The 24815-nt window shown below is 37.6% G+C and overlaps 1 protein-coding gene across 10 annotated transcripts in view; it reads right to left on the minus strand.

The window, feature by feature from the left end:
* TUT4 (terminal uridylyl transferase 4) overlaps positions 1-24815 on the minus strand; it is a 149901-nt gene that overhangs the window by 91754 nt on the left and 33332 nt on the right. For 6 of the 10 annotated variants that reach the window (XM_067726102.1, XM_067726108.1, XM_067726101.1 and 3 more), the window contains exons 3-5: positions 23859-23909; positions 23602-23765; positions 10562-10678 (exon numbers count right to left, since the gene is read on the minus strand). In XM_067726102.1, coding sequence (XP_067582203.1) covers positions 10562-10678; positions 23602-23765; positions 23859-23909 — 332 coding nt within the window. The remainder of the gene's footprint in view (positions 1-10561; positions 10679-23601; positions 23766-23858; positions 23910-24815) is intronic. The other 4 variants (XM_067726104.1, XM_067726107.1, XM_067726106.1 and 1 more) reach the window with 1 other exon arrangement.

The following is a 24815-nucleotide window of genomic DNA, read 5'->3' on the forward strand; positions in this document are numbered from 1 at the left end:
CCATAAAGAAGACCAAAAGACAACCCTCAGAATGGGAGAAAATATTTGCAAATGAAGCAACTGACAAAGGATTGATCTCCAAAATTTATAAGCAGCTCATGCAGCTTAATAACAAAAAAACAAACAACCCAATCCAAAAATGGGCAGAAGACCTAAATAGACATTTCTCCAAAGAAGATATACAGAGTGCCAACAAACACATGAAAGAATGCTCAACATCGCTAATCATGAGAGAAATGCAAATCAAAACTACAATGAGATATCATCTCACACCAGTCAGAATGGCCATCATCAAAAAATCTAGAAACAATAAATGCTGGAGAGGGTGTGGAGAAAAGGGAACCCTCTTACACTGTTGGTGGGAATGTAAATTGATACAGCCACTGTGGAGAACAGTATGGAGGTTCCTTAAAAAGCTACAAATAGAACTACCATATGACCCAGCAATCCCACTACTGGGCATATACCCTGAGAAAACCATAATTCAAAAAGAGTCATGTACCAAAATGTTCATTGCAGCTCTATTTACAATAGCCCAGAGATGGAAACAACCTAAGTGTCCATCATCGGATGAATGGATAAAGAAGATGTGGCACATATATACAATGGAATATTACTCAGCCATAAAAAGAGACGAAATTGAGCTATTTGTAATGAGGTGGATAGACCTAGAGTCTGTCATACAGAGTGAAGTAAGTCAGAAAGAGAGAGACAAATACCGTATGCTAACACATATATATGGAATTTAAAAAAAAAAAATGTCATGAAAAACCTAGGGGTGAAACAGGAATAAAGACACAGACTTACTAGAGAATGGACTTGAGGCTATGGGGAGGGGGAAGGGTAAACGGTGACAAAGCGATAAAGAGGCATGGACATATATACACTACCAAACGTAAGGTAGATAGCTACTGGGAAGCAGCCGCATAGCACAGGGAGATCAGCTCGGTGCTTTGTGACCGCCTGGAGGGGTGGGATAGGGAGGGTGGGAGGGAGGGAGACGCAAGCGGGAAGAGATATGGGAATATATGTATATATATAACTGATTCATTTTGTTGTGAAGCTGAAACTAACATACCATTGTAAAGCAATTATACTCCAATAAAGATGTTAAAAAAAAAAAAAGAATGTATATATATATGTATAACTGAATCACTCTGCTATACAGCAGAAATTTTAATGTTGTAAATCAACTATACTTGAATAAAATAAATATAAAAAATAAATAAGTGTGTGTGCGTGTGTGTGTGTGTGTGTACATATATATATATATATATTCTGTATTGGTTATTGTTAGATAATTTCACTGAATATAGAAATAAAGGTTGACAGGAGGTTTTCCTCTCTCCAGAACTCTTAAGATATTATTCAACTGTCTTCTGGCTTCTATTGCTACTACTGATAAGTCAGCCACATTCCCAACTTCCACACCTTTATGAATGACCTTACCTTTTTTTTCTGGCTGCTTTTCAAAAAGCAACTTTACTGAGATATAATTTATATAAAACAAATTGCACATATTTAAGGTTTACAATTTGGTTCATTTTTGACATACGTATATAATAAAACCATCGCCACCATCAAGATAATAAACATATCAATCACTCGCAAAAATTCCCTCATATTCCTTTGTAATCACTCCCTCCCTCTTCCACACCAATACTCAGGCAACCACCAACCTGCTGTCTATGACTATAGCTTAGACTGCATTTTCTAGCATTTCATATGCATGGAATCGCACAGTATATAGTCATTTTTGTCTGGCTTTTTACACTCAGGATACTTATTTTGAGATTCATCTATGTTGTACTGTTCATTCCTTTTTATACCAAATAGTATAACAAGGTATGGATATACCACAATTTGTATATCTGTTCATCTCTTTGGCTATTACACATAAAACTGCTTTGAATATTCATATACAAGTAAATGTAGAGACATATACTTTCACTTATCTTGGATAAATCCATAGGAATTGAATGACTGAATCATATATTAGGCGTATGTTTAACTTTTTAAAAACTGCCAAAATGTTTTCAAAGTGGATGTATTATCATATGATCCAATAATTCCACTTCTGGGTATTTATCCAAAAGAAATGAAAACACTAACGGGAAAAGAAATCTGCACCTCCATGTTCAATGCAACATTATTTACAATAGCCCAGACATGGAAACAACCTAAGTGTCCACTGATGGATGAATGAATAAAGAAAATGTGGTCCATATATATAACTGAATATTATTCAGCCATAAAAATAAAGAAAATCTTGCCATGTGCCACAACATGGATGGACCCTAAGGGCATATTGCTAAATGAAATAAGTCTGACAGAGAAAGACAAATATTGTATGATCTCACACGTGGAATCTAAAAACAACAACAACAAAACCTGAACTCATACAGAGAACAGATTGGTGGTTGCCGGAGACAGGGGTGGGTGGCTGGAGGTGAGTGAAATGGGTCAAAGTAGTCAAAAGGTACAAAGCCCACATGCCCTGTATTGTATATTGAAAAGTTGCTGAGGGCTTCCCTGGTGGCGCAGTGGTTGAGAGTCCGCCTGCCGATGCAGGGGACACAGGTTCGTGCCCCGGTCTGGGAGGATCCCACGTGCCGTGGAGCGGCTGGGCCCGTGAGCCATGGCCACTGAGCCTGCGCGTCCGGAGCCTCTGCTCCGCAACGGGAGAGGCCGCAGCAGTGAGGGGCCCGCATACCGCAAAAAAAAAAAAAAAGAAAAGTTGCTGAGAGTAAATCTTAAAAGTTCTCACCTCAAGAAAAATAAATTGTTATGTGTGGTGGTGGATATTAACTAGATTTACTGTGGTGATCATTTCACAAAATATACATATATTGAATCATTATGTTGTACACCTGAAACTAATATAATGTTATATGTCAACCAACTCTCAATTAAAAATAATTTAAAAATAAACCTTTAGGGACTTCCCTGGTGGTCCAGTGGCTACGAATCCACCTTCCAATGCAGAGGACGCACGTTCGATCCCTGGTCGGGGAACTAAGATCCCACGTGCCACAGGGCAACTAAGCCCACGGGCCGCAACTACTAAGCCCGTGTGCTCTAGAGCCCACATGCCACGAGAGAGCCTGCATGCCTCAGCTACTGAGCCCATGAGCTCTGGAGCCCGTATGCCACAACTAGAGAAGCCCACACACCGCAACGAAAACACCGTGCATGCCACAAAGGTCCCACGTGCCGCAACTAAGACCCAATGCAGCCAAATAAATTTTTTAAAAATTTTTTAATTAAAAAAGAAAAAAATCTTTAAAAAGAAAGGAGGGGCCTTCCCTGGTGGCTCAGTGGATAAGATTCCGTGTTCCCAATGCTGGGGGCCCAGGTTCGATCCCTGGTCAGGGAACTAGATCCCACACGTATGCCACAACTAAAGAGCCAGCGAGCCACAACTAAGGAGCCAGTGAGCCACAACTAAGACCCAGTGCAACCACATAAATATTTTTTTAAGTTTAAAAAAATAAATAAAATAAAAAGAAAGTGGATGTAATATTTCACATTTCCACTAGCCCTGTTTTAGACTTGGCATTCATTCACATCCTTGACAACGCTTGGCATAGTCAATCTTTTCAATTTTAGCTGTTCTAGTAAGTGTAGTGATTCCCCTAATGACGAATAATGTTGAGCATCTTTTCATGTGCTTGACATCTGTATGTCTTCTTTAAAAAAGTGTTGGCTCTAACCTTTGGCCCATATTTTTATTTGGTTGTTTACAGTAGTCACCCCTTATCCTTGGAGGATATGTTACAACGCCTCCAGTGGAGGCCTGAAACCACAGATAGCACCAAACCCTGTAAATACTATTTTCTTCCTCTACATACTTAACTATGATAAAGTTTTATTTATAAATTAGGCACATTAAGAGACTACCCAAATGGCCTGCATCACTACTCTTGCACTTTGGGGCCATTATTAAATAAAATAAGGATTACTCAAACACAAGCACTGTGATACCACCAACAGCCAATCTGATAACCAAGATGGCTACTAAGTGATTAACAGGCAGGTAGTATACACAGCATGGATATGCTAAACAAAGGGATGTTTCATATCCCAGGCAGGATGAAGCTGAACAACATGAGATTTCACCACACTATTCAGAATGGCATGTAGTTTAAAACTGTAAGTTGTTTATTTATGGAATTTTCCATTTGATATTTTCAGACATGGCTGACCAAGGGTAACTGAAACCACAGAAAGCAAAACCACGAATAAGGGGGGGATTACTATACTTATTATTGAGTTTTGAAAGTTTTTTATATCTCCTATATACAAATCACTTACCAGATATGATTTGCAAATATTTTTTCCCAGTCTGCAGCTAATATTGTTATTCTTTAAAAAATATCTTTCAAAAAGCATAAGTTTATAATTTTGAGGAAGTCCCATTAATCATTTTTTTCCTCTGGTATCATACCTAAGAAATTTTGCCTAATCCAAGGTCATAAAGATTTTATCTCATTTTTTATTCTGTAAACTTTATACTTTTAGGTTTTACATTTAGGTCTGTAATGCAGTTTTGAGTTATTTTTTTACATAGTGCAAGGTATGGATCAAAGGTCTTTCTTTGTACATGGATATCTAACTTTTCATATGTTTAAAAGATTATCATTTCTCCACTGAATTACCTCTGAATGTCTATCAAAATTCAGTTGTTCATAGAACTGTAGTCTTATTTCGAGACTCACTATTCTGCTCCACTGATCTACTTGTCTACTTGATGCCAATATCACACTTTGATTATTGTAGCTTTATAAGTCTGGAAATCAGGTGTTGTTAGTCCTCCAACTTTGGTCTTTTTCAAAGTTGTTTTAGATTTTCTAGGGTCTTTGCATTTACAGATGAATTTTAGCTTTTCTCTTCTTTTTTATCTTTTTTATTGAAGTATAGTTGATTTACAATGTTTCAGGTGTACAACAAAGTGATTCAGTTATACAGACAGATTCTTTTGCAGATTCTTTTCCATTATAGCTTTTTTTTAAAGATTTATTTATTATTTGTTTGTTTTTGGCTGCGTCGGGTCTTAGTTGCGGCATGCGGGATCTTTGTTGAGGTATGCGGGCTTCTCGAAGTTGTGGTATGCGGGTTTTCTCTTCTCTAGTTGTGGCACGCAGGCTCCAGGGCATGTGGGCTCTGTAGTTTTGCAGCACGTAGGCTCTCTAAGTTGAGGCGCGTGAGCTCATTAGTTGTGGCGCGTGGGCTTAGTTGCCCCGTGGCACGTGGGAACCTAGTTCCCTAACCAGGGATCGAACCCACATCCCCTGCATTGCAGGAAGATTCTTTACCACTGGACCACCAGGGAAGTCCCTCCAGATGAATTTTAGAATCAGCTTTTCAATTTGGGATTTTGGTCAGTTTAGAAAGAAATTTAACAATATCAATTCTTCCAACATATAAAAAAGGTTTATTTCTGCATTTCTTTAGCTCTTCTTTAATTTCTCTCAGGAATGTTCTGTAATTTCTGTACACAAGTTTTGTGTATTTTTGATGCTATTATAAATAGCAGGTTTTTTAAATTTCAATTTTATACTGTTTACTGTTAGTATATAAAAATATAATTGATTTTTGCACATTGAGCTTGTATTCTGCAACCTTGCTAAACTCACTCATTAATTCTAATGAATAAGTCTTTTCTAGACTTCTATATAAACAATCATATTACCTACAAATATAGTTTCACTTCTTCTTTTCCAGTTTCGATAGCTTGCCTTTCTTTCTCTTGCCTGACTACACTGGCTAGAACCCCTAATAAAATGCTGAATAAAAGTGGTAAGAGTGAACATATCTATCTTTTTTTTCCAATTTTTTTATTGTGATAAAATATACATAACATAAAACTTACTATCTTAACAATTTTTACAAGTACAACTCAGTGGAATTAAGGACATTCATTTGTTGTGCAACTATCACCATCATTCATCAGCAGAATTCTTTTCATCTTGTAAAACTGAAACTGTACACCCATTAAGGATAGCTCCCCATTCCTCCATCTCTCCAGTCCCTGACAACCACCATTCTACTTTCTATCTCTATGATTCTGACTACTCTAAGTACCTCATATAAGTGGAATCATACAGTATTTGTCTTTTTATGACTGGCTTATTTCACTTAGCTTTAATTTACTCAAGGTTCTTCCATGTTGTAACATATCAGAATTGCCTTTCCTTTTTTTTTTAAAGATTATGTTTTTCTATGTGGACCATTCTCAAAGCCTGTATTGAATTTGTTACAATATTGCTTTTGTTTTACATATTGGTTTTTTGGCCAGGAAGCATGTCCCATCTTAGCTCCCCGACCAGGGATCGAACCCACATCCCCTGCATTGGAAGGCAAAGTCTTAACCACTGGACCACCAGGGAAGTCTCTGCCTTGCTTTTTTTTTTTTTCTTTTAAATATTTATTTTGGCTGCACCAGGTCTTAGTTACAGCACACGGGATCTTTGTTGTGGCATGCTTAGTTGCGGCACACATGATCTTTTTTAGTTGTGGCATGCAGGCTCTTAGTTGCAGCATGCAGACTTCTTAGTTGCACCATGCAGACTCTTACTTGCGGCATGCATGTGGGATCTAGTTCCCCGGCCAGGGATCGCACCTGGGCCCCCTGCATTGGGAGCACAGAGTCTTACCCACTGGACCACCAGGGAAGTCCTCCCTGCCTTGCTTTTTAAGGCAGTATAATATTTCACTGTATGTATATGTGACATTTTATTTATCCATTCATCTGTTGATGGACAACTGAGCTGCTTCTATGTTTAAGCTATTGTGAATAATGCTACGATGAACATGGCCGTACAAATATCACTTCAAGACCCTGTTTTCAATTCTTCTGAGTATATACTCAAAAGTGTAATTGCTGGATCACACGGTAATTCCATTTTTAACTTTTTGAGGAACTGCAACAGTTTCCCACAGCAGCTATACCATTTTCATGCCTGTCTTTTTTCCTAATCTTAGGGAGACAACATTCAGTCTTTCACCATTAAGTATAACATTAGCTGTGACTTCTTCATAGATGTTCTTTATCATGTTGAGGAAGCTCCCTTCTATTCCTAGTCTGCTGAGATTTTTTTTTTTTTTTTTTTGCGGTACGCTGGCCTCTCACTGTTGTGGCCTCTCCCGTTGCGGAGCACAGGCTCCGGACGCACAGGCTCAGCGGCCATGGCTCACGGGCCCAGCCGCTCCGCGGCATGTGGGATCTTCCCAGACCAGGGCACGAACTCGTGTCCCCTGCATCGGCAGGTGGACTCTCAACCACTGCGCCACCAGGGAAGCCCTGCTGAGATTTTTTAATCAGGACTTTTAAATGCTTTTTCAGCATCTACTAAGATGATCATATAGTTTTCTTTTTCGGTTTGTTAGTATGATGAATTACATTGATTCATTTTCTAATGTTAAACCAACAATGCACTCCTGTAATAAATTCCTATTTGGTCATGATGTATTTCTTCCTTAAATATACTGTTGGATTCAATTTTCTAAAATAATGTTCAGAATTTCTGCATTTATGTTAATGAGGGATATTGCTCTGAAGTTTTCTTTCATTGTAATGTCCTTACCTGGTTTTGGTATTAGAGTAATGTGGGCCTCATAGACTGGGTTGGGAAGCATTCTTCCTCTTCAGTGTTCTGGAAGAGTTTGTGTAGAACTGGTACATACATATCAATTATCCCAGAGCTCAATGATCCTCTTTTCTTTCTTTTTCCCAAGTTCTTTTTTCTTTCTGTTTCATTTTGGATAGTTTCCATTGCTTTATCTTCAAGTTCACTAACCTTTTTTTTTTAATATAAATTTATTTATTTTGTTTATTTTTGGCTACATTGGGTTGTCATTGCTGCACACGGGCTTTCCCTAGTTGTGGCGAGCGGGAGCTACTCTTCATTGCAGTGCATGGGCTTCTCATTTCGGTGGCTTCTCTTGTTGCAGAGCACAGGCTCTAGGCACGTGGGCTTCAGTAGTTGTGGCACGTGGGCTAGCAGTTGTGGCTCATGCGTTCTAGAGCACAGGCTCAGCAGTTGTGGCGCATGGGCTTAGTTGCTCCGCAGCATGTGGGATGCTTCCGGACCAGGGCTCGAACCTGTGTCCCCTGCACTGACAGGCAAATTCTTAACCACTGCGCCACCAGGGAAGCCCCTCACTAACCTTTTCTTTTGCAATGTCTGATCTGCCATTAGTCCTACGCACTGTATTTTTCATCTTAGACATTGTAGTTTTCACTTCTATAAGTTCAATTTGAATCTTTTTTTATATCTTCCATGTCTCTATTTTTGGGAACATCAGGAATATAGTTATATTAACTGCCTTAATGTCCTTCTCTACTAATTCTACTGGGTCAGTTCAAGGTCAGTTTTGACTGGCTGATCTTTCTTCTCTTCATGGTTTGTATTTTCCTGCTTCCATGTATGCCTGATAATCTTTGACTGAATGGCAGACAATGTGAACTTTTTGGCAGCGATGGATATTTTGTATTCCACTATAAATATTCTCAAGCTTTGTTCAATAATGACATGAAATACTTAGAAATAGTTTATTCATTTGGATCTTGCCTTTAAAACTTTTTAGTTGGGACCAGACCACATTTAGTTTAGGGTTAAATATTCCCCATTAGTAAAACAAGACCTTTCTGAGTACTCTACCCAATACCCCACAAAGTATGAGGCTTTTCAGTCTGGATAGTTGGAAGATACTATTCCCAGCTCTGTGTGAGCACCAAGCACTGTTCTAATCCCCTCAGATGGTTCTTTCTCTGGCTTCAGCAAGCTTTTCCACATGCATGCACCACAGTATTGTGCTGAATACTCTGAGGGGACTGTCCATAGATCTCTGGGTTTCTCTCTGTATAGCTTTCTCGTTTTTGTTATTCTGTCCTACAAACTCTAGCCACGCTGTACTCCCTGGACTCGTCCATCTCCTCAACCCTGGGAATCCACTGCATTCTACTCCCTATAATACCATCTAGAAACTCTCTCAAATTGGAGTAATCATTGAGCTCACCTCATTTGTTTTCCATTCACTGTTGGTCCTTCATTGCCTAAAGAAGACATTATTAGTGATTTTTGTCTTTTTTTGTTTTGTTGGTTATTTTGAGGAGAAGGTAAATCCAGGCCCTGTTATTCCAACTTCACCAAAAGTCCAGTAGAGCTGCTTTTAAGGTTAGTTTTGTTTTTTTGTAATATTCTAAAATTCCCTATAATGTACATAATATATAATGGCTTTCTTTTTAAGTCTGTTTGGAATTCCCTGAGCTTCCTGCAGCTAATGATCAGCATCTTTGAACATTTCTTGAAATTTCTCAGTTATTATCTCCTAAACTACCACTTTGGCTCTGTTCTATTAAGTCTTCTGAAATGCTAATTAAATCAAAATAATAGGCTGATAAAATTTGAATGATTTCTTTTCCTTCTAAGTTCCTGAATTTTTTCAATGCATTCATTATTTTCAATAAAAATGTGCTGAGCACCTACTATGTGTCAGACACTGTACTAAGCAACACAGAAACAAAAATAAATAAGAAATTAAACCTGTCCTCTACAATACTTGGATACTGAAGCCTGGAAGAAGAGAGAAGGCAGACATTTATAACACAGTGTATAAGGTTTTCTGATCAAGCCACTGTGGGAACACCAAGAAAGTGTACCTATAACACAGACTTGTTGGGAAGGTCAAGTAAAAGAGTATTTCTCAGAGAAGATATCTTAGAGATAAGTAAGAATTTATATAGAATTAACATTATAACTTTGAAAAGAAAAAATTAAATAGCTAACATACTAATGAATTTTAAAAAGAAAATAGTCTACTTATACTATGTCTATATGAAATGTTCTAATAAAAATCACTGAAAACTTATGAATTCCCAAAGGCTAAACCTTAAAAGGCCCTGCATGATCTGGGCTTCTCCAGCTTCATCTCATATCATTTTCCTCCTGGCTCTCTGCTCCAATCATGCTCTTTCAGCTCCTCATATGCCATGTCCTTTCATAACTTAGAGACCTTCATACTGCTTTTTTGTGTAAAATGCTCTCATCTCACCCTTCTATGCCACTCAACCTCTACCTCAAGGTTCAACAAATGTCACTTTCTCAAAGAAACTACCCCTCCTCTAAATTAAGTAAAATATCCTTGTACACTTACTTAGCACCACAATTGCCCCTTTAATAAAACTCATCTTACTTAAATCCTTATTCAATGTATGCCTTCACCAATACTTTAGAAACTCTGAGGACAAGAACCATGACTATCTTATTCACCACTCCCTAGACCTAACACATAAGAACTCAATAAATATTGGTTGGACTAACTGATTGTACCTTTAAACTTAGGAATCAATGTACTTTAGGATAAGCAAACTGGTCTCTGAGAAGGTTCCCCTCCTGATCACCTAAGATAAGAAAGGCAATCACAGCTTTCAACGCTATCATTTCAGTTACTACTATATGACTAGAAAAATACTTGATTTTTACTTTCATTAATAAAAAATATTTCATATAGTTTTACCACTCAATAAATAAATAAAATATTTTGTAAAAAGACTTACCAAAATGTTTTTCTTATGTCGTTTCTCTTTTATATGTTTATGAGCTCCCTGGATGTTTTCAATGTGAATTAAGCAAAGTTTGCACAGATATCGGCAATTGGTATATTCTGGTGAGCGCTAAAAAAAAAAGTTGAAAACATTTTTTCAGAAAACAAAAAAAAAGTAAAATTTTTACTATATATGTGAAGGATACAACTATGTAAATATATGAGACAAAAATAAGCAGTGAATGAATACTTTTTAATAAACAATTCAGTACTCATATAACCAAGAGATAGCTGTCCTTTTCAAAATAGTCATCATAGGAGATAATATACTAATTTCAAATGATATCATGATAATCCTAAATATGTCTGATACTTATCTAATATAGTCTTCAGAATCCAATGTAAGATAAGAAAGGCAGTATTATTATTTAGTCTTATTCCAACACTGTCTCAAAAACTGGTTTAAAAATTTCAGTCTTTTTGATTACCATAAAAAATAAAATTCACCCGAAATTGGGAATTTCAGAAGAATGAATTGCAAATATGGAAGACAATTCTAAAATCTGAGTTTTGAAAACACTCTACTCAATTACAATCACATGGGAATAAATGGATAACCTCTTGAGTTAACTACTCTGAAGGGAAAAACAATTATGACACATGAAAAGTATCAGTCACAATACTGAAATCATACTTTATATATATATTCTTGAAATAAGAAAAAATTAGTAATCCCAAAGTACCTGTTATATGCTAGGCACTATGCTAGATGTTTGACATATAATTTGTCATTTTAACTCCCCTAATAATCCAATTAGATTGGTATTATCTTCATTTTATAGATGTGATAAAAAAAAGCTCATAGAGCTTGCAACTTTCACAAGGATACAACAATATTACATGGTAGATGCTGAACTTAACTTCATGTATATCTGAATCCAAAGCCAAGACTCCACCCATAAGATGATACAAAAAAAATTTACAGAAACACAATACGAGGAACCAAGATGGCGGAGTAGAAGGATGTGCTCTCACTCCCTGTTGTAAGAACACCAGAATCACAACTAGCTACTGGACAGCCATCGACAGGAAGACACTGGAACTCACCAAAAAAGATACCCCACATCCAAAGACAAAGGAGAAGCCACAATGTGACCATAGGAGGGGCGCAATCACAGTAAAATCAAATCCCATAACTGCTGGGTGGGTGACTCACAGACTGGACAACACTTATACCACAGAAGTCCACCCACTACAGTGAAGGTTCTGAGCCCCACATCAGGCTTCCCAACCTGGGGGTCCGGCAACGGGAGGAAGAATTCCTAGAGAATCAGACTTTGAAGGCTAGTGGGAGCTGACTGCAGGACTTCAACAGGACTGGGAGAAACAGAGACTCCACTCTTGGAGGGCACACACAAAGTAGTGTGCACGTCGGGACTCAGGGGAAGGAGGAGTGACCCCATAGAGACTGAACCAGACCCACCTGCTAGTGTTGGAGCGTCTCCTGCAGAGGCAGGGGGTGGCTGTGCCTCGCCGTGGGGATAAGGACACTGGCAGCATAACTTCTGGGAAATACTGCTTGGCATGAGCCTTCCCAGAGTCTGTCATTGGCCCCACCAAAGAGCCCAGGTAGGCTCCAGTGTTGGGTTGCCTCAGGCCAAACAACCAACAGGGAGCAAACCCAGCCCCACCCATCAACAGTCAAGCGGATTAAAGCTTTACTGAGCTCTGCCCACCAGAGCAACAGTCTGCTCTACCCACCACCAGTCCCTGCCATCAGGAAACTTACACAAGCCTCTTAGATAGCCTCATCCACTAGAGGGCAGACAGCAGAAGCAAGAAGAACTACAATCCTGCAGCCTGTGGAACGAAAACCACATTCACAGAAAGACAGACAAGATGAAAAGGCAGAGGGCTATGTACCAGATGAAGGAATAAGATAAAACCACAGAAAAACAACTAAATGAAGTGGAGATAGGCAACCTTCCAGAAAAAGAATTCAGAATAACGACAGAAGATGATCCAGGACCTCGGAAAAAGAATGGAAGCAAAGATCAAGAAGATGCAAATGTTTAACAAAGACCTAGAAGAATTAAAGAACAAACAAACAGAGATGAGCAATAGAATGACTGAAATGAATACTACACTAGAAGGAATCAATAGCAGAATAACTGAGGCAGAAGAATGGATAAGTGACCTGGAAGACAGAACGGTGGAATTCAATGCTGTGGAACAGAATAAAGAAAAAAGAATGAAAAGAAATGAAGACAGCCTAAGAGACCTCTGGGACAACATTAAATGCAACAACATTCGCATTACAGGGGTCCCAGAAGGAGAAGAGAGAAAGGACCAGAGAAAATACCTGAAGAAATTATAGTCGAAAACTTCCCTAACATGGGAAAAGAAATAGCCACCCAAGTCCAGGGTGAGTCCCATACAGGATAAACCCAAGGAGAAACACACAGAGACACACAGTAATCAAACTGGCAAAAATTAAAGACAAAGAAAAATTATTGAAAGCAGCAAGGGAAAACGATAAATAACATACAAGGGAACTCCCATAACGTTAACAGCTGATTTCTCAGCAGAAACTCTACAAGCCAGAAAGGAGTGGCATGATATACTTAAAGTGATGAAAGGGAAGAAACTACAACAAGATTACTCTACCCAGCAAGGATCTCATTCAGATTTGATGGAGAAATCAAAAGCTTTAAAGACAAGCAAAAGCTAAGAGAATTCAGCACCACCAAACCAGCTCTACAACAAATGCTAAAGGAATTTCTCTAAGTGGGAAACACAAGAGAAGAAAAGGACCTACAAAAACAAACCCAAAACAATTAAGAAAATGGTCACGGGAACATACATATCGATAATTACCTTAAACATGAATGGATTAAATGCTCCAACCAAAAGACAGACTTGCTGAATGGATACAAAAACAAGACCCATATATATGTTGTCTACAAGAAACCCACTTCAGACCTAGGGACACATACAGACTGGAAGTGAGGGGACGGAAAAAGATATTCCATGCAAATGGAAATCAAAAGAAAGCTGGAGCAGCAATACTCATATCAGATAAAATAGACTTTAAAATAAAGAATGTTACAACAGACAAGGAAGGACACTACATAACGATCAAGGGATCAATCCAAGAAGAAGATAAAACAGTTATAAATATATATGCACTCAACATAGGAGCACCTCAATACATAAGGCAACCGCTAACATCTATAAAAGAGAAAATCGACAGTAACACAGTAATAGTGGGGGACTTTAACACCTCACTTACACCAATGGACAGATCATCCAAAATGAAAATAAATAAGGAAACAGAAGCTTTAAATGACACTAAAGACCAAACAGATTTAACTGATATTTATAGGACATTCCATCCAAAAACAACAGATTACACTTTCTTCTCAAGTGCACACGGAACATTCTCCAGGATAGAACACATCTTGGGTCACAAATCAAGCCTCAGTAAATTTAAGAAAATAGAAATCATATCAGGCATCTTTTCTGACCACAACGCTATGAGATTAGAAATGAATTACGGAGGAAAAAACGTAAAAAACACAAACACATGAAGGCTAAGCAATACGTTACTAAATAACCAAGAGATCACTGAAGAAATCAAAGAGGAAATCAAAAAATACCTAGAGACAAATGACAATGAAAACATGACGATCCAAAACCTATGGGATGCAGCAAAAGCAGTTCTAAGAGGGAAGTTTATAGCTATACAAGCCTACATCAAGAAATAAGAAAAATCTCAAATGAACAATCTAACCTTACACCTAAAGGAACTAGAGAAAGAAGAACAAACAAAACCCAAAGTTAGCAGAAGGAAAGAAACCATAAAGATCAGAGCAGAAATATATGAAATAGAAACAAAGAAAACAATAGCAAAGATCAATAAAAGTAAAAGCTGGTTCTTTGAGAAGATAAACAAAATTGATAAACCATTAGCCAGACTCATCAAGAAAAAAAGGGAGAGGACTCAAATCGATAAAATTAGAAATGAAAAAGAAGTTACAACAGACACCACAGAAATACAAAGCATCCTAAGGGACTACTACAAGCAACTCTATGCCAACAAAATGGACAACCTGGAAGAAATGGACAAATTCTCAGAAAGGTATAACCTTCCAAGACTGAACCAGGAAGAAATAGAATATATGAACAGACCAATCACAAGTAACGAAATTGAAACTGTGATTAAAAATCTTCCAACAAACAGAAGTCCAGGACCAGATGGCTTCACAGGTGAATTCTATCAAACATTTAGAGAAGAGCTAACACCCATCCTTCTCAAACTCTTCCAAAAAATTGCAGAGGAAGGAACTCATTCTATGAGGCCACCATCACCCCGAAACCAAAATCAGACAAAGATACTAAAAAATAAAGAAAATTACAGACCAATATCACTGATGAATATAGATGCAAAAATCCTCAACAAAATACTAGCAAACAGAATCCAACAGCACATTAAAATAATCATACACCATGATCAAGTGGGATTTATCCCAGGGATGCAAGGATTCTTTAATATACGCAAATCAATCGATGTGATAGACCATATTAACACACTGCAGAATAAAAACTATATGATCATCTCAAAAGATGCAGAAAAAGCTTTTGACAAAATTCAACACCCATTTATGATAAAAACTCTCCAGAAAGTGGGCATAGAGGGAACTTACCTCAATATAATAAAGGCCATATACGACAAACACACAGCAAACATCATTATGAATGGTGAAAAACTGAAAGCATTCCCTCTAGGATCAGGAACAAGACAAGGATGTCCACTCTCACCACTATTATTCAACATAGTTTTGGAAGTCCTAGCCATGGCAATCAGAGAAGAAAAAGAAATAAAAGGAATCCCAATTGGAAAAGAAGAAGTAAAACTGTCACTGTTTGCAGATGACATGATACTATACATAGAGAATTCTAAAGTTGCCACCAGAAAACTACTAGAGCTAATCAATGAATTTGGTAAAGTAGCAGGATACAAAATTAATGCACAGAACTCTCTTGCATTCCTATACACTAATGATGAAAAATCTGAAAGAGAAATTAAGGAAATACTCCTATTTACCACTGCAACAAAAAGAATAAAATATCTAGCAATAAACCTACCTAGGGAGACAAAAGACCTGTATGCAGAAAATTATAAGACACTGATGAAAGAAATTAAAGATGATACCAACAGATGGAGAGATAAATCACGTTCTTGAATTAGAAGAATCAATATTGTGAAAATGACTATGGTACCCAAAGCAATCTACAGATTCAATGCAATCCCTATCAAATTAACAATGGCATTTTTTACAGAGCTAGAACAAAAAATCTTAAAATTTGTATGGAGACACAAAAGACCCCGAATAGCCAAAGCAGTCTTGAAAAATAAAAACGGAGCTGGAGGAATCAGACTCCCTGACTTCAGACTATACTACAAAGCTACAGTAATCAAGACAATATGGGACTGGCACAAAAACAGAAACCAATGGAACAATATAGAAAGCCCAGAGGTAAACCCACGCACCTATGGTCAACTAATCTATGACAAAGGAGGCAAGGATATACAATGGAGAAAAGACAGCCCTTCAATAACTGGTGCTGGTAAAACTGGACAGCTACATGTAAAAGAATGAAATTAGAACACTCCCTAACACCATACACAAAAATAAACTCAAAATGGATTCGAGACCTAAATGTAAGACTGGACACTATAAAACTCCTAGAGGAAAACATAGGAAGAACACTCTGACATAAATCACAGCAAGATCTTTTTTGATCCACCTCCTAGAGTAATGGAAATAAAAATAAAAATAAACAAATGGGGCCTAATGAAACTTCAAAGCTTTTGCACAGCAAAGGAAACCATAAACAAGACCAAAAGACAACCCTCAGAATGGGAGAAAATATTTGCAAACAAATCAACGGACAAAGGATTAATCTCCAAAATATATAAACAGCTCATGCAGCTCAATATTAAAGAAACAAACAACACAATCCAAAAATGGGCAGAAGACCTAAATAGACATTTCTCCAAAGAAGACATACAGATGGCCAAGAAGCACATGAAAAGCTGCTCAACATCACTAAGTATTAGAGAAATGCAAACCAAAACTACAATGAGGTATCACCTAATACCAGTTAGAATGGGCATCATCAGAAAATCTACAAACAACAAATGCTGTAGAGGGTGTGAATAAAAGGGAAACCTCTTGCACTGTTGTTGGCAATGTAAATTGATACAGCCACTATGGAGAACAGTAGGGAGGTTCCTTAAAAAACTAAAAATAGAATTACCATATGATCCAGCAATCCCACTACTGGGCATATACCCAGAGAAAAGCATAATTCAAAAAGACACATGCAGGGCTTCCCTGGTGGCGCAGTGGTTGAGAGTCTGCCTGCTGATGCAGGGGACACGGGTTCATGCCCTGGTCTAGGAAGATCCCACATGCCGCAGAGCGGCTAGGCCCATGAGCCATGGCCACTGAGCCTGCACATCCGGAGCCTGTGCTCCGCAACGGGAGAGGCCACAACAGTGAGAGGCCCGCATACCACAAAAAAAAAAAAAAAAAAAAAGACACATGCACGCCAATGTTCATTGCAGCACTATTTACAATAGCCAGGTCATGGAAGCAACCTAAATGCCCATCAACAGACGAATGGATAAAGAAGTTCTGGTACATATATACAATGGAATATTACTCAGCCATAAAAAGGAAGGAAATTGAATCATTCGTTGAGACATGGATGGATCTAGAGACTGTCTACAGAGTGAAGTAAGTCAGAAAGAGAAAAACAAATATCGTATATTAACGCATGTATGTGGAACCTAGAAAAATGGTACAGATGAACCAGTTTGCAGGGCAGAAGTTGAGACACAGATGTAGAGGACAAATGTATGGACACCAAGGGGGGAAAGCCACGGGGGTGCGGGGATGGTGGTGTGCTGAATTGGGCGATTGGGATTGACATGTATACACTGATGTGTATAAAACTGATGACTAATAAGAACCTGCTGTATAAAAAAAATAAAATTAAAAAATTTTTAAAAACACAATAAATACATGTTGAATTTTAAAATATTGTTTCTAGTGTCTTACACTGAAATTGCAGCAATGCTTAATTTTTATCTCAGATTGACTTTCAATAGGCTGCAACTCCTGACAAAAAGATTCTCACTTCAGAATGTAACATAATTTCCTTTAAATAGGAAACTTGCCCCAAATTTAGAAACAGTCCTGCCACAGACTAAAAATAAATACAGTCTTCATTTATAGAGTATCTATTAACCTTACAACATCTGTATGAGGATTCCCCATTTTACTAGCAAAGCAACTAAATCCCTAGAAGTAAATAATTTGCCCAAGGCAACAAGCAAATAAGAAAATTCAGCTCAATCTAGTCATTTCAATTCTTTAGTTTAAAACTATTTCAAATCTGTCCTTATTGCAGAATGAATTAAGCCCTCACAGACTTCTTTCTCTCAGTTTCCAACCACAGCTACTTCTTAATTCACCAAGTATTTTCTGAGCTCATACTATGTCAAACATTTTTCTAGGAGGTGAGGATGATAATGTAAACAAAACAAATGAAAATCCTTGTCTTCATGAATTGACATTCTACTGTAGGAAGACAGGTAATAAATAAACAAATGTACAAAGAAATAAATAAATAGGAATGTGGGGGAGGTGTTATCTCCTTTTTAATAATAGTCATCACTTATTAATAAAATGTCTTGAGGTGAAAGACTGAGCTGTGTGGATATATGAAAAGACATTCCAAGCAGAGATAAATGTGAATGCTAAGGCCCTGAGGAAGGAATGTGCCTAATCTGTTTGCAAAATCACAAAAAGGCTACTATGACTGGAAAAGAGAGGTAAAGGGGGTCAGATGACAAGACTCCTCATAAGGACTCCAAGTTTTATTCTAAGTGTGAGGGGAAGGTATTGAAGGCTTCTGAGCAAAGAATTACAAGATCTAATTTCAAAGGGATCACTTGCCTTCTATATTAAGAATAGAAACAAGATGAGTCTAATGCCATTATGATCATACTACAATAATCCAGATGATGCTGGTTGGCTTGGTTCAAAGTAAGAGTGGTATAAGTGGCAAGAAGCGTTGGATTCAGGAGTTGAAAGCATAAACACAGAATTCCTAAAGCCATGCATATTGATGAAGTCACTACAGCAGTCATGAGAGCACTCATTAGACAACTTTTTCAATCGTAAAATGTGAGCAGACAATGACTGCGTCTGGAATCTTTTAGTAAGAAAAGCTTGGTATAACACTGAATGGGGAGCCAGAGGCCTGAAATGACATCTCAATTGATCTCGTTTAAATCTCTAACTCTTGAGCCTGCTTCTATACCCATAAAATGAAATAATAAAAACTGCCCTACTTGGTAAAATAATTCAATTCTACAAGTAGCTAATCTTTATTTTGTGCTTAGCACATACCAGGCACTGTGTTAAGAACTTTACTTGTATTATCTAATTTAATCATCATAGCCCAATAAGCGAGGTATCATTATTTTTATCAAATCCATTTAAATGATAAAGAAACTGAGATCTGGGGCTTCCCTGGTGGCACAGTGGTTAAGAATCTGCCTTCCAGTGCAGGGTACATGGGTTCGATCCCTGGTCCGGGAAGATCCCACATCCGCAGATCAATTAAGCCTGTGTGCCACAACTACTGAGCTTGTGCTCTAGAGCCCGTGAGCCACAACTATTGAGCCCACGTGCCACAACTACTGAAGCCCGCACGCCTAGAGCCCATGCTCTGCAACAAGAGAAGCCACCGCAATGAGAAGCCCATGCACCGCAACGAAGAGTAGCCCCCACTCGCCACAACTAGAGAAAGCCTGTGCATAGCCACGAAGACCCAACGCAGCCATAAATAAATAAATAAAAAGAAACTGAGGTTTAAAGAGGTTAAATAACTTATCCAATATCATCTAACCAGTAAGTGACAGTGCTAGACCTAGTGACTCCAAAAGCCCATACACTTAACCACTAAGCAAACTGTTACCTTTAATTACTGACCAACTACTATGTGCAAGGCACTGTATTAGGCACAACAGTAAATAAGACAAGAAAGTCCTCAGTATCATGAAGCTTCTAGTTTCACAGAAGGGACACATGAAAAATGTTTAAAAATTCCTTTATTATAGTCAAAATATTTATTTTGCCATTAAACAAATATATCGATAAGCCTCCTTTAAAGTTTCTGTAGACCAACTAGAATAAAGATTTGTCTCCTGAACAACCAACAGATAAAAGAAAAAATTAAAGGGGAAATAAAAACGTTTCTTGAGACAAATAAAAATGGAAAAACAACATATCAGAACTTGTGGGATACAGCAAAAGCAGTTCTAAGAGGGAATTTCATAGCAATAAATGTTTACATTAAGAAGCAAGGAAGATCCCAAATAAACAACCTAACTCTACCATAAGCAACTAGAAAAAGAACTGATCCCAAAATCAGCAGAAGAAAGGAAATAATCAAAATCAGAGCAGAAATAAATGAATTAGAGATCAGACTCACAGTTATAGAGAACAAACTAGTGATTACCAGTGGGGAGAGGGAAGGGAGGAGGGGCAATAGAGGGGTAGGGGATAGAGAGGTACAAACTATTATGTATATAATAAGCTACAAGGACATACTGTACAACACGGGGAATATAACCAATATTTTTTAATAACTGTAAATGGGGTATAACCTTTAAAAATTATGAATCACTATATCGCACACCTGAAACTTATATGACATACAATACTATTCAGCCATAAAAAATGAGAAAATCCTACCATTTGCAATGACACAGATGGACCCTGAAGGCATTATGCTAAGTAAAATAAGTGAGACAGAGAATGACAAATACTGTACGATCACTTATATGAGGAATCTTAAAAAAAAAAAAAAAAAACCCTCATAGGAAGAGAAATCAGACTTGTGGTTACCAGAGGAAGGGAGGGGAAAATTGGAGGAATATGGACAAAAGGTACCAGCTTCCAGTTATAAGATAAGTAAGTACTAGGAATGTAATGAACACTGCTGAATGATATATAAGAAAGTTGTTAAGAGAGTAAATCCTAAAAGTTCTCATCCCAAGAATATTTATTCCTTTTTTTCTTTCTTTTCATTTTATCTATACGAGAAGATGTTAGCTGAACCTACTGTGGTAATCATTTCACAATATATGTAAATCAAACCATCATGCTATACACCTTAAATTTATACAGTCACGTATATCAATTATTTTTCAATAAAACTGGAAAAAAGTAAAAGTAGTAACCTGGGGGCTTCCCTGGTGGTGCAGTGGTTGAGAGTCCGCCTGCTGATGCAGGGGACACGGGTCCATGCCCCGGTCCGGGAAGATCCCACATGCCGCGAAGCGGCTGGGCTCGTGAGCCATGGCTGCTAAGCCTGTGCGTCCGGAGCCTGTGCTCCGCAAAGGGAGAGGCCACAACAGTGAGAGGCCCACGTACCGCAAAAAAAAAAAAAAAAAAAAAAGTAGTAACTTGAAATTAAAAAAAAAAAAAGATTCCTGGGCATGGAGATTCTAAGTATTTCCTAGTCAATATTTAACACTTGCTATAGGGAAATTTACTCTTCTGATCTAACAGTTTGGACTTATTCCTTCTTTAGTACACGTTAAAAATCTACATCTTTACTCCTCAATGAGATAATCTGTAAGTACACTGCGAACCAAATACTTGATGCAATCAAAAGCAAGTTGGTAAGAATATTCTTAATGAGTATTTTAAAATTGGTAAAGAAAAACTTTAATTAACAATATACTGGATTGACAAGAGGTTTGGGATGGCATGAAAACCAAAAAGGAGCCACAAGAAAAAGAAACTATAGATATCTATGCTGGTATTGGCACACACTGATTTTACATCATTGCTAATCTAAATTCAACAACAAAATGTTTTCCATGCTTCCAAGTTTTCTTTCACCCCAGGCCATTCTTTCCTACTACTATCAAATATCCATTCCACCCCAACTTCTTCCTTCTCCCAAGAACTGACTTTTCCTGCTTCATATACTACGTATCTTCCCAACCAGTCCCCTGCTTATATTCCCTGAAAATACATTTTTCACATTCCCTTTATACATGTCATACAATTTACCTACACTAGCCATTCCCTAACCCAACTCCTAGCCATTCCTTCAGACTCAGTTCCAATGTCACCTACTTATAAAGCATTCCCCAAACTGATGCCTCTATACCCCAACTCAAGTTGGTTACTCCTTTGTCTAAGATCCTATTTTCAAACAATATTGTTATTACTATTATTATTTGCTTACACGCCTTTCTCTAAGAGAAACTCCTAGAAAGGCAGTATGGTGGTTTTTAAAAAACCACACATGCCCCAATTCAACTTTTTATCACCAGATCATGGCACATGAAAGGTACTCAATATTTATCTTGATAATGCACAGATCCAGACTAATTTCAAACTTAGGAAAGGGAAAGTGAGAGGAAAGACAGAACTATGTAAAACAGCAAATTGCAGGCTTCCCTGGTGGTGCAGTGGTTAAGAATCCGCCTGCTAATGCAGGGGACACAGGTTCCAGCCCTGGTCCGGGAAGATCCCACATGCCGTATGCCACAACTACTGAGGCTGCGTTCTAGAGCCTGCGAGCCACAACTACTGAGCCCACGTGCCACAACTACTGGAGCCCATTCACCTAGAGCCCATGCTCCTCAATAAGACAAGCCACTGCAATGAGAAACCCTTGCACCACAATGAAGAGTGGCCCCCGCTCGCCGCAACTAGAGAAAGCCCATGTGCAGCAATAAAGACTCAACGCAGCCAAAAATAAATAAATTTATAAAAAAAAATAAAATAGCAAATTGCAAAAAAGACTTCCTTTTAACTAGGATCTTGTGAGACTAACTATATAATCCAAACTCTATCCTACATTATGGGCCTCTACTCCTTGATATTCCTTCCTACTTTCACAGGGTGACTACTGTCATAAATTCTATTAATGACTCAGGATTGCCTTCTTCAATTTAAATATAATCTTGTTTTTCTAAGCTATACAAAATCATACCATTTCTTTTTTTCCTTCCTTATTTATCAAGAATGATGACCTATTTCCCTGTATGCATACTAACAAATATCCCAAGTATCTATTTAAGAACAGACTGATTTATGATTCTTTCCTTCAATATCTAGCAGTGTTTTTACTGTTAAGGCTGGGAATCTGTATTTCTAGGTTAAGAAATTAATTAGTACTCAGCAACAAGATACCTATGGCTAGAACAGTTCCTAATACATAGGAGATATTCAGTAAATATGGGAGAAAAAAAGAGGAAAGAGAAAACCGAGGGGGAAAGGAGGAAGTCTGGTACATCCTGTAGTATTTGCTAATTTATTTGTCACTCCAAATAGACCGTTAACTTCTAATCGGCAGAAACTGTGCCATTTTCACCAACATATATCCCCAGTGCCTAGCACAGTATCTGGAACATAACAAGCTCTCAGTATCTATTTGATAAGCGAGTAAATCAGGGGTCAGCAAACTTCTTGTAAAGGGACAAAGTTATATTTCAGTAAATATTTTATGCTTTGGTAAACAGTAGATATTTTATGCTTTGTGGTCCACATACTCTCCGTAGCAACTTCTCAAAACTCAACTCTGCCATGGTAGCAAGAAAGCAGCTATAGACAATAAGGATGGCATGGTTGTGTTCCAATAAAACTCTGTTTATAAAAACATGAGGTATTTTACCACAATTAAAAAAAACAAAAACAAGGTGATAGGCCACAGCTTGTCGAGTCTGGGATGAATGAGTGAAGTCAGACTCACAGATGTAAGGATTTGCTGAACAAATGGAGGGAAAGAAGAAAGAGAGGGAGAGAAGAGGAAAGGAAATAGGGAAGGAAGGAAAGATGCATGATATCTCCACCTAAGGAATATAATAAGAAAAATAAAAAGAGCTGTACTTGGGAAAGAAAAGTTATGAAACATGCATTTTCCTCCAAATAACTAAAACACATAGTATACTTTTTCAAGTCGAAAGATGTGATCTCTTTCTAAGCGTTCTTCTGCTTGTTTCAAGCCTAGCCTCTGCTCAGGTGTCAATGTAGATTCATCTATCACAGTGGCATTTTCTAAATAGTCCATCTCTGAAGAATTTTCTTTATTAGATTCATCGTTCTTCATTTTACCTAGAAAAGGAAGCAATCACTTAGTTACCATCATCCGAATTGGTAAATTAAAATTTTTTTAATGAAAAACAGACATTCAATTTATACACATACAGAAAAAATATTCTTCCTTTATGTTTTCCTTCGTTGTGCACGTTGGTATACCTATGTAAGATAAAAGTAAAAGATATACATGATATCAAAATTCACAAAGAAAAATCTACTTCATGGGTCAAATGCCTATCTTCTTCCAACGAATCTATATCAAAAAAGACAAATATGACTGAGACTCACTATACAAGGGTAACATAACATAACCATTTTGTCGAATCTCTGAAGTAAATATGATATAAAGCTACTTTAAGTCCCAAAGATGACTCAATGAACCGAAGTCACTTCAGTGACTTTATCAATATACAAAAGAAGCTAAAAGAACATATATACTCCAGACCACAGACTCACATGAGGCTCCTTCTTTGCTTTCACTGAACTCATGGATATCTCTACCACACCAATATTTTTTCTTTGCTTCTCTGCCTCCTAACTAGATTGTGATCTCTTTAAGGCACAGACTATGTGCTTTCTTTTCAATCTTTGCATTTCCAGCACCTACCAATATATACTTAGAATAATAGTAGGTTCCACCACCAGTGTGGTTTTTTTAAATATAAATTGAATCATGTTACTCTCTTGCTTACAATACTTAACAGGCTCTCATGGAGTTCAGAATAAAGTTTAAACTCTTTAACATATAACACACAGTGCTTGCCCTCTTGAAGGCAGTCAACAGTTTAAATACAATAATCCCAAGTTGTAGTAAGTGCTATAAAGGAAAAAAACAAGTAACTGAGAGGGAAACAAACTTTAGATATGGGGGTCAGGGAAGGCTTTTCTGAGACTTTAAGCCAAGACCTCAAAAAAAGAGAGCTAAGTTGTCTATATCTCTAATCTTATATCCTGCCCTAACACTTTTCACTTCATTCATACCAAATGTGCTAGAATGGATCAGTGCTACTCCAAGTATCAATGCCTGTACATGTTCTGTTCCCTCCACCATCAAGGCCCTTCCTA

Source organism: Pseudorca crassidens, chromosome 2 (assembly GCF_039906515.1).
Source record: "Pseudorca crassidens isolate mPseCra1 chromosome 2, mPseCra1.hap1, whole genome shotgun sequence".
NCBI classification, from domain to species: domain Eukaryota; kingdom Metazoa; phylum Chordata; class Mammalia; order Artiodactyla; family Delphinidae; genus Pseudorca; species Pseudorca crassidens.